Source organism: Pleurodeles waltl, chromosome 2_2 (assembly GCF_031143425.1).
Source record: "Pleurodeles waltl isolate 20211129_DDA chromosome 2_2, aPleWal1.hap1.20221129, whole genome shotgun sequence".
Taxonomy (NCBI): domain Eukaryota; kingdom Metazoa; phylum Chordata; class Amphibia; order Caudata; family Salamandridae; genus Pleurodeles; species Pleurodeles waltl.
The window spans coordinates 607,584,362-607,602,359 of record NC_090439.1 but is presented as its reverse complement, the minus strand read 5'-3'; the positions used below and the strand labels follow the sequence as shown (position 1 = coordinate 607,602,359).

The 17,998-nt window shown below is 37.8% G+C and overlaps 1 protein-coding gene across 2 annotated transcripts in view; it reads right to left on the bottom strand.

Moving 5' to 3' along the window:
- SNTG1 (syntrophin gamma 1) overlaps nt 1–17,998 on the bottom strand; it is a 3,232,656-nt gene that overhangs the window by 483,903 nt on the left and 2,730,755 nt on the right. For both annotated transcript variants that reach the window (XM_069218895.1, XM_069218893.1), the window contains one exon: nt 13,049–13,201. In XM_069218895.1, the coding sequence (XP_069074996.1) occupies nt 13,049–13,201 (153 nt within the window). The remainder of the gene's footprint in view (nt 1–13,048; nt 13,202–17,998) is intronic.

Here is a 17,998-nt window from a genome sequence, read left to right as displayed (position 1 = left end):
TTGATACCAATCAGTCTAAAACCATGTCAAAGCCCATGTCTGAAAAAGCGCCCAGAAAGCTCAATTTATTTTATACTGCTTGTGAGAAATTTGATTGTTGGTTAACTGGTGTGAGCCCTTCTCAAGCAATAGCCACAATCCTTGTTGGGGTGAACCACAAAAAGTGACAAAAAATAACCTGTGCTTAACCCTCTGGTAGCTTGACACAAAAGAAGATAGGATTAACTTAGAGTCAAAGTGTAATAAATGTATGTAGCACACAAATAGAAATGCAGTGAAAACACAATACATGAACAATTCCAAAGCAATTTAGGAAAATTTAGTATTTTTTTTATACATTAAATGATACCAAAAATACAATCAGTAGAACCAGAGATATTCAATTTGAAGACAATCTCATAGAAGCACAAAGTGCTGCTCCCGGCCACCTTTTCGAGCTAGATCAAGGAGAAGTCAGAAGTTTAGATGACCACGATGGAGTGCTGGTTGGATTCAGCAAACAGGTTAGGCCAGCTGAAGAGTTACCTTCTCTTGTCCAATGCAAAGGGTTCCCTTCGCACTGGAGGAGGCTGAGAGGAGGAGGTCAAGAGCCACAGACAGTCATCAATGTAGCACAAACAGTAGCCTAACATCACAGACAATCATCGCATGGACTTCTGGATGGGAGAAGGAGAGAGGAGATGTAGCACAACTTTTGATCCCTCAATCAGTATGAAGAGATCAACGATCCTGGAAGTAATGGTTCCCAGGGCTGTTAAGGCTAAGGGGCTGTTGATATCATTTAATCTACATGACTTCTATGTGCCAGCTGTGCCTAACCCAATGCAAGATGGCAGAGAACTACAGTTCAGTCAGGTTCCCTTCGCTCTGGAGGAGGCTGAGAGGAGCAGGTCAAGAGCCACAGACAGTCATCAATGTAGCACAAACAGCAGCCTTACATCACAGACGATCATCGCGGTCGAATTCAGAGCCGTTAGGCGCTGTGTACAGTTGTTGCTGTAGCTTCACATTGGGGGTCATCAAGGGCTGACATTGCTGTAATACAAAGTGCTACTCTCGCATTGTCGGCCCCCATGGACAGTCGTTGGCTTGAAGAACAAGTTTCATCGGAGCTTTGCATTGGCGGTCATTGTGCATGGCAGAGTCTTATTGCGAACAGGCCTCTTGCTGCGGGGGACCTCTTAAAGACCTGCGGAGCACCTCTTAAGGATCAGGACACACTCCAGCAGATGTCAGCAGCAGGGTTAAGGCAGGTCAAGTTGCAGGTGCAGGCAGGTCCAGTTGGAGCAAGTCCGCTGGGTCGTTGCAGGGAGGCCTGTGAAATTTGTGGCCTCCCTGTGGCAAACACAGGAAGTCAGCTGACTGACCTTTGGAAGCAGTCTGGGTAGCCTGGGATGAAGGAAAGCTGGTCCAATCTTTATTTTTGGTCAGCAAGGCATTCCTTCTAGCAGCAGGGCAGTCCTCTACTGAATCTTCCACAGCTCAAGGAGAGTTCTGTTGAGTGGTTCTGGGGGTCCAATATTTATACATGGTACCAGCTTTTGTGTGGGGGATTCCTTAACCTACCTCCAAAACAGGTGCTTACCCTTTCCCTGGTCAAGGCTCTAAACTGTCTTGAGTGAGAAAAGGCAGGGTAGGCATGTGGGTATAGCTTCTCCAAACTCATCCTCCCAGGACTGCCCCTCCAGTCCACACCTTAGCCCAATTTTCTCACTGTCTGGAAGCAATACACAGTCTCCAACAGCAGAGCGATTCACAGTCATTTTTCTCAGGGTACCTTCAGAAGGCACAGTTGGTTGGGGAAAAAGTGCTAAAAGTGGCATTCCAAAAATGTTGACTTAAAATCTGACTTCAACATTATAGACGTTTTGAAAATACAATTCAATTGAGTGTAAACAACATGTATCTGTCTGCTTCCAATCTAAAGCTAGCACTTATTAAATGTAGTAAATCAATGGGAGTGATGGGCCTTACAACAGACAAGGCAGAATCTTTCACTGGCTGGTCATGTAAAATGTATGTCCACATTTCCTACATTCTAGTTAAAAAGCACCCTGCCATATGAGCCTTTAAGCCCTACCTATAGAAGTGTCTTATAAGTATTAAAAGGGAAGACTTAGGTCTTGCAAACTGATTGTTTTGCCAGGTTAAAATGGTAGCTTAAAAGTGCCCCCTCAGGCTGCAGTGAGTAACCTGAGACATGTTTTTTAGGGCTACTTTAGTGAGTGATACAATGAGAGCTTCTGTCCACTAGTAGAATTTAATTTACATGCCCTGGGTATTGGTAGTACCACATACTAGGGTCTTGCAAGTAAATTAAACATGCCAGTTAGATAAATCCAATCTTCACATGTTTGAAGGCGAGAGCACACACTTTATTAGTGGTTAGCAGTTGTAAGTGCACAGATACCTAAACCTTCAGAACAAATTACTTTAACAGGAGGCTTGAAGACAAACAGTACCACACCTAGGATTTCAGAGCTAACAAATGTTTTAAAATGCTTTAAACCTTACCTGAGAGACAGGCTCAATATAATAAAGGCGGGAGCCAGGCCTCTTCTAGCTGAGGAGTATGGCCTTCAGGATCATCTGTCATGGACTTCTGGATGGGAGAAGGAGAGAGGAGATGTAGCACAACTTTCGATCCCTCAATCAGTATGAAGAGATCAACGATCCTGGAAGTAATGGTTCCCAGGGCTGTTAAGGCTAGGGGGCTGTTGATATCATTTAATCTACATGACTTCTATGTGCCAGCTGTGCCTACCCCAATGCAAGATGGCAGAGAACTACAGTTCAGTCAGGTCAACTCTGATGTATTGGGTGATAGTGGTAGAGATGTTTCTTTATGCTTTCATGCATGTGGGTATAGAGCAGGGATCAGGACACATTTTTGTTAAGTGGATTTCCTGAAATTATGCAATTATGACCCATTCCATAATTACACGGCATTCATAGAAACATTATAGTGCTGGAGTTTTAGAATAATATGAACAACCAGGTAAGTGGTTGTAGTTCACAACAATTGATTTTCATTATTTTTTGTTAGTGCGAAGTGTGTCCTTACATTAGACGGTTGACATAAGCGATGTACACTAAAATATATCACTGAATGACCCATTTATATTTTGCAGAATTATGTATGATTGTGTAAACAGTTTTTTGATCTTCCCAGTAGCCAATTACATTAATTTGGCACACCCCTAGTGTCGAGATGGCATGTAACTAAGTCAGTGTGTGAAATTATCATCTGACAACTTACTCTTGGGTTGTTCCACTCAGGTAAGTTCATTCATTCAGCAGCTCCCTTAGGTTTAATATTAAGAGGCAGATGTATGAAACGTATCGCTGCACCTAGTCCAGCGCCACTTTTCTTGCGCCCCTCAGTGCCCACCTAACACCACCATGTGTGCACCGTATTTAAAATACAGCACACCATGGAGGTAGTCAGGGGAACTAGCGTCATAATTTTTTTGGTTAGTCTGGTGCTTTGCAGGATTAGCGTCATCAATTTTGACGCTAATCCTGCCAAGCCCCCAGAGGCCCATTAAAAACAATGGGAGCCTCTTTTTAACGCCTGCTCTTAGCAGACGTTACAAAATGCCGGTAAAATCTCTTAGATTTCTTTGCGACATTGTTTCAGCTCCACTAGCTCTGGAATGCCCCCATTGTATACATTATACCTGGCGCAGGCATAATGTGGCGCAACGGGTTACACAGTGGTGCAATGCAAGCATTGTGCCACTTTCTAACTATGGTGCAGCATTTTTGGCTTTCCAACGCCACATTAGCATCAGAATAATGATGCTAATGTGTGGCTAATTGTTTTCTCTTGTCACTCTATGGGATTCTTTGTCTGAGATTTATTTTGACTGCTGTAAGACTATTATATCTATATGTTTTATTTAACTGATTACTGTCTACTTTCCATTGTATTTTTACAGGCTTCTGTCTCCAGCTGCCTCATGGATTTGAAAGTGTGAGGGCATCATCAAACCATATGATAGAATCCTTACTAAGTGTAAAATCTTGCTCAATCGCTGACCTGTATTTTCTAAATTTCTTTGTACTCCAGAAAATACCTACATGTATATTTCATCAATCCTACCCTGACTCCTCTGTTTCTGTGAGGACTAGCTTCTTAGGTACTCTCTCTTAATTGGGGAGATATAGGACCCTACCCTAGGGGGAAACAGGTAGTCAGTTCCTGTGGCCTTAGTTACACTCACTCAAGGCAGTGGGAGAACAATGAAACCCCCTCACCTTCCCCTGATGTACTTGATACTGGTCCAGTACCTCCAGTCAATGCATCGGTCTCAACAATGGGAAATTAAGAGCTGATAGTATGACTATGAATCAATGCTCTGATGACTTTAGCTATGTCTAAAACTAAGATATGAATATGCCACAGAAATAATAAAAAGTGTCCAAAAAAGATAGACCACCTCTTACCCGTTCTAATAATTACTAAATAGGCTACCACTATACAAATGTTGTATACAGTAACTGCATGTGCTACCTAGAAAGACTTACACCACAACTTCCTGTAACACCTAGCACATAAATTCAATTCCCCCGAGAAGGGCAAAAGGTTAATGAACAAAAAGGTGCTCATTCTAAATACAGCAAAATTCCACACAAAAAAAACTCTCTGCCAATCTACCTCTGGAGATGCACCAACAATATGGATTAGCAATCTCACTGCACATCGAAAAACAACCCAATAGTTCGTCTACAAAAAATTGTTGAAACAATTGCTATGAAAAGCCTAATTTTACATTTCGCTGCAGTACATGTTTACACTCGTTTAAAATTGTATTTTTTTACTATTCTGCATTTGTGTAAATGGTGTGGTTCACACAAGATCAAAATTCAAGTACATAAATAAAAAAGAAGCAAGTAGGGCTGGACTGCCTATCCATTCCATCAGTCATTTCCCTGGGGGGCTGGAGCCATTCAATTCCATTTCTTACAGCAGGGACCACTGCTGGAGCCTCTCCTGGTACCTCCATCTCCCCCAGTAATTGTAGCTGTCCAGAAAGATAAGTGAGAGAAGATAGGAAGCAGGGCTGGTTTGAACTCTATCAGCAGGAATATTTTTGATTCCCAGTCCAGCCCGATTAGCATGGCATGCCATGATGCTTTAGTACCTGCTTCTATCTAGTTCCATGCTCTGATTGTAAACACACACCTGCCACAACAAGCTCAGTTCAGTCTTCACTAATACTCCTGCTCATTTTTCTGGTTGCACATATTATTAGGATCTTTGTATAATTTTGGATCATTCTGATGAATTTATATTACATTTGGTTTGCTGGTTAATTTGAATAGACCTAACTTTTCTATTGAGTCACTGTAGAAATATTATCCATGCTGGCGTCCTTTAGCTTGACTCTTCCAAAGGTGGCAAGTTTACTCCTTAGTTAGAGAGAAGGTTCTTCTCTTAAATATCTGTAACTATCACAAAAAGTCTTGTTCTTGTGCACACTGACATAGAGTTAGCTTTAAGGCTTTTACACACTTGCTTAGGGAGAGGATGTGGGTTAACGGCCTAAGCAGCCGGCTTCACTGCTAAGGCAACCATATTCGAGCCTCATTGTTGGTGGATCAACATGCTATGATTCTGGGCAAATTACTTAATCTCAGCTGCAGCCGCCGCAAATGACAAGGGGGGGTTAGGATGGGGGCAAACAGGGAAAAAAAAAACTTTAAAAGTACCTTTTTTCGTCATTCCCTTCAACTCCTGCCGCCTCCTGATGCCTCGCTCCTCTTCTGGTGTCCCAGCATTCACTGTAACACCAGCACAGGCTCCCCAGCAAGCATGGTGCTGCTTTCATGCAAAATCTAGCATGAAAGCAGCATCAGAATTGGTCTGAGCAGCAGTTACTGCCATTCAAACACAGCCCTTGGGTCTGTGCAGTTTGTTTAACAGCCGGGCTAGAGAAACCTAGGTGCGCATATGTGTTTGGCCGGCCTGAGACGGCTGGCCAAATATACATGCAAATTTAGTACACTCTCTTCTCCTCCTACTTCCCACCTCCTTTGGCCCAGCCCTGCTCTTAGGCCAGCAGATAAAAAAAGAGACAATAGTGTAACTATCATTTTATTTCTCATCTCCTGGCTGTTATCCATGGGGGGGGACGCTCCTCTGCCATTGCGGAGGAACTGCCCCTGCTTAATCTGTCTTAATCTCACTTCAGCACCTTGGGACCTTCACGGATGAGTACCCGCGCTTTACAAATCCTGGATTTACTATTAATTTACTGAAATATAGTTGTTTTCATGAGAGAAAGAATTAGAGAAATGCAGCTGTGTGTCAGTCCCAGGTTATGCTCATAATACATGAAGATTATACTTGCATGTGCAGTGTATCAACTGAAAACGCAAGTGGGGGGTGAGCTCCAGGGGGCTCCCTCAGCACAGTACACTGTGAACGGCGGGCAGGCCCTGACTGGCTCCAGGGGGGAGGGAGCCCCCTCCAGGTACCTTGCATTGGGGCCCCCTTAAGTTTTGTTATGCCACTGCGTGTGGTAGACTTGGGATTTTCACACCCTGCTCATTGCAGCCTTTATTTACTTCATATTATCAGGGATTATCAACACAGACCTGGCCCCGTAAGAAGAAACAAACTAAAGCTATGGGGGGCATGGCTTGGCGCCTTAGAATATGGTCCCCTTCACTGGAGCTCTGTGACCGCGACAGAGGCACAGGGAGCTGGCTCGTATATCCTGCAAGATTTTACCATTGCTGAAGAGAGGATAAGTTAGGGGAATATTCCTGGGAAGCATTATTCCTCTTGAAATGCAATGACTTACATTGTCTGAGGAATTTATTGCGACCACCATTTTGTTTTTTACTTTTCACCTCATTTTTGTTTTTTGCTATATTCATCACGGTCTAAGAGTTTCTTATTGCAATTTTTGGTTTAAAAGTGTGTATCTATGCTCTTTATTCAAAGTATTTTCCTTTTTTGGAAGATTTGGTCCAGCTTTAGGAGAATGTTTGACTACTCTCTTTTCTGAGATGAACCTCACTTCATAAAATATCATAAAATATATGCTTTACTGTAAATTGGGCAGAATTATTAATCTTTGCTCATAGGCAGATCTAGGAATCTTCAAATGACTAGCAATAAAGTACAGAGCAATAAAAGTTCTGAAAATATTTCTTTGTCAAACTCATTTGCTCCTTTATCTAATATAGAAAATGCCGGGGCTGCTACTCTTGATGCTACACACTCAGCACATGTTTCTCCCCCTACTGTTATTAATACAGTATCGTCCAAGCTTCCAGTAACAGTTTTGAAGTCCATGAATAAGAGAGCTAAAAAGGATCCTCCATCTCCTCTTCAAGTTGTTGATACCATATCGATGGAGTTACTCCTTGAGGAAATAAGAGCGCTTAAACCCTATACGGAGGATACAAATAAACAATTACAAATATTAGATGATAAATGGTCTCCTGTGGAAAACAGAGTCTCTGGTGTGGAACAAAGAGTCTAAGAGCTTGAGGATTCAGTGGCGGTTATCTTTGCAATCTGAAGTTACTATGTTAAAAAAGCATGCAGAAGATATAGAAAATCGGAACCATAAGAATAATATACGTATCTATGGTCAACCTGAAGGAACTGAAGACTCGGATTCTTTATCTTTTTTTCAAGCATTTCTGCCCAAGATTCTGGACCTGCCTACTTCTCCTGTTTTGAATATACAAAGAGTGTACAGACTTGGTCGCCACTCACTTTTGGCTTCGCAACAAAGAAACCAAGAGGAATGCTACTTTATTTTTTGGAGTATGTAGACTTGCTAAAGGTTCTTAGAGCAGCAAAAGCTAAAGGTCGGATCACGTGGTCAGGTTCTAATCTTTTTTTTGCTCAAGATTATGCTAAGTCAACAGCAGATAAATGAAATAAATTTCTGGATAAGCGTCCGGCATTGAAGTCACTTAATGCTTGGTATGGTCTCTTTCATCCATGTTTATTCAAGGTGACCTACAATAATAAGACCACAACTTATGAAGATCCAGCATCCCTTCAGCGATTTATTGAGTCTTGTAGAGGTAATACAATGGACACTTCCAAAATAACAGGGACTTGAATATTGTGTTGTTTTTTGTTTTTCAATTATGCTCTTATTTAATGGATATGCCCATTTTTGGTTTTTGTAATCTTGAATGTGTTCAATTGTCTAAGGTTTTCACTGTTTCCTATGTTCCTCTCTTTTTAGATCTTCATGGCATTTACATACCCGTTTTTTTGGTGTGGTAACAACCTGTGTAGCCGGGTCCTTCTTCCCTTCGTATCTGCGGTGGTGGAGTGAAGGTTGCGTCATCTTACCTTTGTGTTTTCACCACCCTCACGTTGTTTTTGTCTTATGGGTATGTTTTTATTATTCGTTATGTGTTTTTTCTGTAGTTTTCATGTTTTCTTTTTGATTTTGTCCGGTTTATTTTCTTTCACTTCATCTCTTCTGCTCTTACTATTTTTTCCTCCTTTTCTTTTCTTCTTCCTATTTTCTCATGCTCATAGTTCTATCCTTCCTTTTTTTGTACACCAAATGTTTTCGTTTGGTTCAATTTCTTCATATTAATAAGTGGTTTATATGCATTAATTTCATGGTTATATCACATTTTATATATATTAAATGACAATTAGATTCCTTTCCTGGAATATTAAAGGTTTGGGATCCCCAATAAAGTGTCAAAGAGTTTTAACACATATTTTAAAATTGAAAGTTGATATTGCTCTGTTGCAAGAGACTCACCTAACAGGTGATGAGGTAGCTAAACTTAAAAGACAATGGGTAGGTCATGTTTTTGCATCTCCAGGTACGGGGAAACGAAATGGGGTTACTATTCTGTGTCATAAGTCTCTCACTATCACTGAATTTTCTCAAGATTCTGATGAGCAGGGTAGATGGATTATAGTTTAAATTAATATTAATAAAGTACCTCCAACTATATTTAATGCTTGTGCACCGACACAACCTGATAAATCCTTTTGGAATGAAATATTTGCTAAGATAAAGACTCTTTCTGATGAATATTTGATTTGGGGAGGAGATTGTTACATGGTTATGGATCCCTTTCTTGACCGCAAATTCAATTCCAGATTTGTTCCATCCACCATATTTTCACAGTTTACCTCAATGATTCAACAAAGAGCATTAACAGATGTTTGGAGATTGTGCAACCCCACTTTATAGGAATTTTTCTTTTTTCCCCAGTACATTCTTCCCAATCAAGGACTGATTATCTGTTTGTCACACAACCTCTTGTACAACATGTTTTGGGTTCAGAGATTGGTTCCATATTAATCTTGGATCATGCTCCTGTGATCATGGACCTCGATCTTATTGCACACAATCAGCCAAGTAATAGATGGAGATTTAATAATTAATTACTTCTCAATAGTAACTTTACTCAGCTTTTTGAGAAGTTTGTCATACAGTTCTTTGTAGAAAATGATACCCCTCAGATATCTGTTCAAATTATCTGGAATACATTTAACGTGGCCCCTAGGGATTTTATTATATGTTATGTTGCCAACAAAAAGAAAACGGCTAATAAAAAATTACTTAGTTTAATGAATCGCATCAAACAATTAGAAAATCTTTACTACTCTTCCAAATCTACAAGTTATCTTAATGATTTACTTCAAGCTAAATTTGCCTTCAATAAAAATTCAACTGATATTGCTAATTCTTATCTTCTTAAGTCTAGTGCTAAGTATTATAGGGCCAAAATAAATCAGGGAAACTGTTGGCAAATTATCTTAAAATCAAAAAAGATAGAACAAAGATAGAATCTATTTATAACTCCTCCAATCATTTATTACATAGGAATGAGGAAATTTGGAAAGAATTTGTTCATTTCCTCACACAATTATATACTCCTGATTCTGCTCCCGTTCAGGATCTTATTGATCAATATTTGTCTACCATTAATCTACCTGTACTTCATTCTTCTGATTTTTCTGTACTTGATCATGATATTTCTACTGATGACATTCTTAGTGCACTAAAACTTATTAAAAAGGTAAAGCCCCAGGCCCTGATGGCTTTACTATTGAATTCTATTTACGTTTTTCTAAATTATTGGTTCCAAGATTATTTAAGCATTTTACCAATTTTGTTGAAACAAAATCCTCTGGAGGGTCTTTTCAAGAAGCCTTAATAGTTCTTGTACCAAAGGATAATAAAGATCCTAAGTTTTGTAAGAATTATAGACCTATATCTCTAGTAAATTTGGATTATAAAATGGTTGCTAAAATTATTGCTATGCATTTGGAATTGATTCTACCTAAGTTCATTGGTAAAGTTCAGTCTGGTTTTATCAAAGGACGCTTATTATCGGACAACACACGCCTATTTTTTAAATATTTTAAGGAAGTCTGTAATGTATAAAGATTCTCTATCTGCAATAGCTCTAGATGCCGAAAAAACTTTTGATCAGGTTAATTGGTCTTCTATTTTTTCAGCACTTTACTGGTTTGGCTTTAAAGCTAAATTCATAAACTTAATTTTGTTATTGTACTCTTCTCCTACAGCAGCTATTTTTCTAAATGGTCTTATTTCTCCCTCGTTCTTACTTCATAGAGGAGTTTGCCAGGGTTGTCTGTTGTCACCCCTTTTGTTTGTTCTTGTCTTGGAACCTTTTTTATTGAAACTTAGAGCTAATCCAAATTTGCATGGTTTCCAATATGGGGAAAGACAGATAAAAGTTTCGGCCTATGCAGACGACATCTTACTTTTTATATCAAATCTGAAATCTTCAATTCCTTCTTTTCTATCTGAAGTACAGAATTTTACTTCTATTTTAGGTTATATGTTAAACAGAGACAATTGTGAAATACTTCCCCTAAATAAATTCTGTTTTCCTGAGGATTTTAAATCCTCAAATTTTCATTGGAATAATGATAAAATTAAATATCTAGGTCTGTGGTTTAAACCCTCTTTGAAAGTTACAATTGCTTGGAATTTTCTACAATTATTTTCTGTTCTTGGTTTTCTTATTTCTAAATGGAACCCTTTATTTTTATCCTGGTGGGGCAGATTAGATTCTCTCAAAATTATGTCACTCCCTGTAATCCTCTTTTCTTTATCTAACATTCCAATTAATATTCCAAGTTTTTATTTTAAGAAGCTGAATTCTATTTTAATTAAATTCTTATGGAATAATAAGAAACCCAGAATGTCTCTTCAAAAGTTAATGAGCCCTAAATGCAGCAGAGGGGTTAATTTTCCGAATCACTACTCTTATCATTTGGCATTTTCTCTTAAGCAAGCTTCTTGTTTATTGAAGGATGATGATTCTATTTTGTTACCCTTATGGATTGACGTTGAAAAGTCTTTCGTTGTTCTCTTTACATTTCCAGAGATATTGAACAATTTTACAGCCTGTTTTTGCATATAACATTGATAAGGTACAATTTCTAAATTTGTCAATTTGGCACAATAAGCTCATTATGTTGAATAATAGAACCATCTGTTGGAAATCGTGGCATTTGAAGGGGTTAAGATGGGTACATCAATTATTTGAAAATGGTTCCCCTCTTTATTTTGAACAGGCACAATCTGTTTTAGTCCGTCTTCTGCCAATTAAGAATTTGTTGTTAAAATCTGCATCAGCTTCTTGTCTTTATCAAACTATTACAGCTCTTCTTGAAGATAGACCTAAGTCGGCAATAGAAATGCAGTGGGAGAAGGATCTGGATATTTTACTTTCACCTTCTTTGCGGAATAGAGTGTGGATTAAAATACGGAAATCCTCTAGAGCAGCTAATGCAATTCAACCTTTATTTTTTTATATACAACAGTTTTTTAAATACACCTTCTTTTTTACATAAAATGAATTCTAACTTCCCGTCCTCCTGTTGGTCCTGTAGAACGCCTGTCTCCGGACTTAAACACATGCTTTTTGAGTGTTCATATAAATGTCAATTTTGGGTTAAAGAATGGAGTCAAATTAATACTATTTTTAAAACTCAAATTCCCATGAGCTTTGCCAACATATTTCTAGGTAGCCTGGCAGCTTACTGGTCTAAATTTTCAAAAAAGATTCTACTGTAATTTTGGATTTATTGTTGGCTGTTGCCTTTCAACAAATTATGAAAGATTAGAAGGATTTGTCTCAATTATCCCTTCAAACTTGATGGTATGGTGTGTGTTATAAGCATAGGCTGGATAGAGCTTATGTCTCCCCTGTACCCCTTGCTGTTAAAAGAGACATGCTATGGTTACCTATTACAAATTATGTAAACTCTTCTTCTTTGTGTAATCATTTTCCTAGACATGAGGAGGTCTCTAAACCACCATGAATGGTGTTTTTCTCACGTCCTTATTGTACCTACTTATATTTAACTATCTCTTATAGTATTTTTATTATATTCGCATATATTTAGGTTTTAAAGTATTAATATATTTAAAGTGTTTCTTTTAATGAATGTTTTCTCAAGAAATTGAACTGTTGTTACATCACTTAATTCCTATTATCAAATGAATTTATATTTTTTGCATATTGTATGATTTTTAAACTAACTTTCTCTTTAAAACTTAAAAAAACTAAAGCTACAGAAAAATGTGAGAAAGTATCAGAAGTTGGCTGAAAGAAAGTCTTTGAAAATGAGTGTCACAAAATATGATTTTCACCAAGCATCCATTGATACAAACAGGAAGAAGAGCACTGATAGGTGCAGAGTGGTAAAGACTAATAGTCAAGGAAGGAGTTTTTAGAAGACATAAAGTAGGACATCTTCAGTGTAAGGGCAGTAGGACATTAACGACGATTGGTGATAGCTAAACAGAAAAAGTTTCCAGTCTTTTTGAAGGCCATCATTGAGTCCGTCCAATAGAACTCAGCGGGAGGGAAGAGGAACTTTCATATTCAGTGTCGCAAACTGAGAGAGAATGGTCAGGGTGCAATGCCCTGCTGCAAAGAGAGTTTTCAAGGCCTAGCACAAATGAGTTTTTCAATGCTTAAAACACAACCAGATTGACAACAATCATTATTTGATAATTGCTGAATGTATGTTCACTTCTGTTATGTGCCTCACCTGTATTCGTTCAACTTCAAGAAACATTGCTGTATGGAAGGCCTTTTCCCATTGTGATTGTTCACATTCCAGCTCCACAGAAAAGTATAAGTCTTCTCCCGATTCTGATTGGATTCCAAAACAGTGTTTCCGGCGGTCCAATATCTCACTGTCCTGAAAATTTTTTAAAGTTAGAGAACGTAAGAAACCCGGTTTAAAACTTAACACAAAATATGAATAAAGTTTTCCTTCTATTTATATCGACGTATCTGTTTAGCACAATATAGTGAGAACATAGAAGAAGCTGAGGTCAGATTTAGTGTTATCCTTGAGATATGTAGAACATGGAAAAAAAAGTATAAGCCAGACCGAGGGATACTTTTGTGATGTAAGGCATCTTCCAATTGGTATCTAGGTATATTTACGTTGGAAAACCTTTACTTGCAGTGACACAAGTAGTCCCAATGTGAACTTAAAAAGAAAAAAAGTATTTCACTGTCATTCAGCATTGCAATCTCAACGAAATGACTTTAAAAATATGAGTGTAATATATTTTAATTTTAGTAACTTAGTGCTTGTAGCTTTTTCACGTCTGGTCATTGATCTTGAGGTGGACTCAAGTGCAACCTTTAAATACTGTAATTTATAATACTCGGTTAAGAAACATGTATATTTTCACACTTTTCTATTTATTTTTTAATTAAAATATAAACTCAGATTGAGAAGTATTTGGTGTCTTTCCTTTGGATGCCACATTTGCATCTCCACAAGGCAACTTCACCTGATGCTTTGAGCAACCATGGAACCTATGTGGGCCCTGAACATGAAGTAGAGAATATCACTGTACCCAGTGCTTGAAATGGAAAAACTCAAAGTGCAGGTACCCTACACAAGAGTACCTACTTACTTCTGAGTATTGCGTCTCTGTCAGAAGTACAGGTATTTCTCTTTCAAAATAAAGAAGCGCAGGTACTCAGTATCTGACAGTCCCGGGCCATTTAATGCACTGGTTATAACTTAATATTATAGCCAAAATATTGACATATATATATTTTTTTTAACACCAAGCAAGAGGTGCACTCCAATAGCAGATAAAATACTGTTATTACTCCATAAACAGCCTACACATTTCGACCTGCCCGTTCTTGATCACAGCTGTTAGTTCTTCATTTCTGTTCCTGTTATATACAATCTAAGATCACAGAAGCATTCTGGTTATTGTAGCTGTAAGTTTTTTTCAAACACATTCTAATATGTTTTATTTTTAGTACAACTTTGACATTACATAAGTCACTATATGACTCCTCAATATTTTCCCATGTATTATCCAATATTCCTTAATCTCTATTACTTACATAATCTCAATTTACCCTAACTGGGCCCATTGAAAGCATATTGTGCACATTCAATTCAATTATATATTTCTATATGTTTTTTCTCCCGTTATCTTCTCTGAGTGAATTTGTTGTATATTCTTTGTCCCACACTGTTGACCTGTCAAACCCTTATATATGCACATGCACTTCCTCATCAAGATTCAGGCCCCACAGGATCTTAGTTTTTAGCTTCATTATATACCTAGACTTCTTTTTTTCTCAGCCTACATACTCTGTCACCACCCCTTGATGATTTTGATGCTGTGTCCACCCCAAAGTACCATAATATTTTCCAGGTGGATCCAGTATGTACACTGTTTATATTTCTTGCTACTGCATACGAGGCATCATTATTCTCAACTGCTTTGATATGTTCTAAGATTCTCTTTTTTAATGGGCAGATGGTACTCTAAGCATACCTTAGTTCACATTTACACTCCAGGATGTATACCACATTGGTAGTTTCACAATTGATCTTTTGGTTGATCCACATCTCTACTCCATTTGCGTCCATAAAGGACCGAACATTTTTGCCAATAGTACATTTCTTGCATCGAAAAAACTTTCTATTGCTTTTAATTATTTCTTGAAACTAAGATTTATCTTGTCTTTCTTCAAAGTAACTATGTACCAACAAATCTTTAATTGATAGGGCTCTTTCATATGTATTTGACACTGTGGGTCCTAAACTTGCCAATATTTTCAAAGAATCTCTCGGATTATACTGCTCTCTTTGCTATATGTTAGAATAACTCTTAATCTCTGTAATTTATTCTGAGACACGTTCCTCTGCTTGTTTGTAACCAACATTCTACTGTGATCTACCTTTCTTGCTCTGTCTTGACCTCTTTGTATCTGATGTTCTCTGTAGCCCCTTGTTCAAACCTCTTAACAGATTGTATAGTGCCGACGCAGAATTGTTAATTAGAAACATTAATGAGTGCTATGCGTTTTGATTTACAAGAAATTGATAGAAAATTAAACATAGAAAAATTAATGTGCCCATTTGAATATGTGCCCACGGAGAGTGACAGCCAGTTAACATGAATTTGTACTAAATTGATTAAAAGTGCATAAAATATTGAAAATGAACAAAAATAATGTATTAGTATGTCATATTGAGATGTATAACGCTGTTTTGCATTATACTGTAGAGCTAACTTAGCCGAAGTTGTGGCCTAGTTTTGCCAGGCCTCATGCAGAAGCTGAATTACTTTCACTATAGAGAAGCTGCTGCATTGAACTGACTGTGAACCATTCGCTGTTAAAGACTGCTTAGCTCAAATTTTCTACAATGTTCCGACGGACAGGAGATGAGTGAATCAAATCGCAACATATGTTGTGTAGAGCAGACAAGATCTACTTTCCCAGGACTAGAACAATAGAGACACTGACCGGAGAAGAATATACAACATTTTCGATACCTGATGAGCCGGATGATGAGGACATCGTACAGTGAACCAATCGACACCCTGAGAACGGTGTAATATTGGAATTCATAGATTTGTAAAACTAAAGTTATTGGTTAGGGTAATGACTGATGACTGACTGACCAATTAGGAATTAGAGGGATAGACTGGAAAACCTTAATAAAAAGTCATGACGAAGGGCAAAATCTTCAGATGCGAGGGGAGAACTGATGCAGATATTAGATGTCGGGAGACGCGATTCGAGATTCTTTCATTGGTTTCATATTCTTGATAACCTGATGTGTTGCTGATCGATTGATGACCTGAAGACAAAGACTGACTTTGCTGTTAACTTTTGTGCCTTTTTTTCCTTGGTACCAACTGCGCTGTTTAAACAGTTTTTCTTTTAGCTAGATGTTTTCGAAATTCTTGTTCTAATGCATTTTTTGGCATGAAGTCCCACATGCTAATGCTAATCTGGGTTAGGTAAGGTTCCTTGGGTGATGCTGACAGTGACAAATGATTGACAAACTGATTGCTAAACTTTGCTATTGATGCTGTTAGATTCATCTTTGTTGGCTTATGCTGAAGCATTCGAGTATATGTTTTCTCAAGTTCTGATTAGATTATGTTATTGGTGGTCATTACTGAACTAATTCTGAGCTGACTGAATAAAGTTTGAATTAACCAATGGACTAGTATTGTAACTAATAGGGAAATAAAATTGCTAAACGTATAAATGATTTGTGGTTATTCATGAAATTTTGACGTTACCGAATTGATGATTAGTGTTTTGCTTATTGATTATTGATACATACATTGATTATTGATGGTCATCACTTACTACACAGGTAGGTTACTCCATGCGATCCAAAAGGTTCATCGGCCTATACGCATCCCCTTGTAAGTTTACTTACTAAGGACCAGGCGTACTATCAATTGTTTGGAGAAAAAGCCACGCCCATAGCTGTCCCACATTGCTGTTTATACATCTGTTTATCAAATATAAAACATTATTTCTGAGGCACATGTCTATCATGTCGACCAGCATTTTGGAGTATTGGTACTCTCCCACTTTTCTTTCCTTTTAAGAAATATTTAATCTCATGTATGCCCACCTCATGTCTAATTGAATGTGTATAGGGCCACCATATCTATAGTTACGGAAAAATTCTACTTTTGCCACACAATACCATTGATGATTCTCAGCAGATCTCCAGTATCTTTTATGTACAAACTCAGATTTTGTACCATAGGGGCCACGTAAAACTTATATTTTATAATACTGAGCCATAGGAAGAGCCTATTGGTCTCCTTTGGGGATTCCTTAGATTTTTGTGAATCTTCGATAAGAAATAGATCGTTGATGTGATTGGGTTAGAAATTTAAATTCATCATAATACATAAGCAGATCCGAATGAAATTTTTTCAATTTTCTTTCAATATTCTGTTTAATTTCCAATGTTGGATTGTAAGGCACACAAACATAACTTTTCACATCATTCACTTGCCTCATAGCTTCTTTAATATAATGTTCCCTGTCTAGAATGACCACATTGCCTCGCTTGTATGCGGTTTTATGATGATGGTGCGATTTTCTTGTAAAGATTTAATTGCTTGTCTTTCCTATTTGGATAGGAACTAAGGTATCTATAACTTGTGCCCTTGTCATGCACTGCTAATTATCCCAGATGTTACAGCACTCATGACAACTTTTATAATGTCAATAAAAATATCAATGAAACATTAGAAGTCAAATTATTGAAGGAAAAACTGTGCATGGTGGAGGCGCAAGTTATAGTAACCTTAGGGCACGAGTTTTAGTTGCTTAAAGGAGTTCTAACTATAACTGCTGAATTCCCTGCTTTTGTGCTGGTAAATTCAGAACCTATCTATAACCTCCCTGTGACCTTTGTTTTTTTAAGTGAATATCAGGTCTCTAAAAATCATAAAAGGTTTACTAGACCAGCAGCTTGAGTAACTTGAATAATCTACTCAACCTAACTGTAATGTACTTGACCCTTAAATAAGCCTCAAATTGTGTGATCACAGGCAAATATTTTATTTTACAGAGTCAACTTTTTTTGCATTCTCACATGAGTGCACCTTCAAATATGTGAATTCAGCATTTCTGCTATACAAGAAACCTCTTTTTTAAGATTAAATAGACTAAGCGTTTGCTCCAT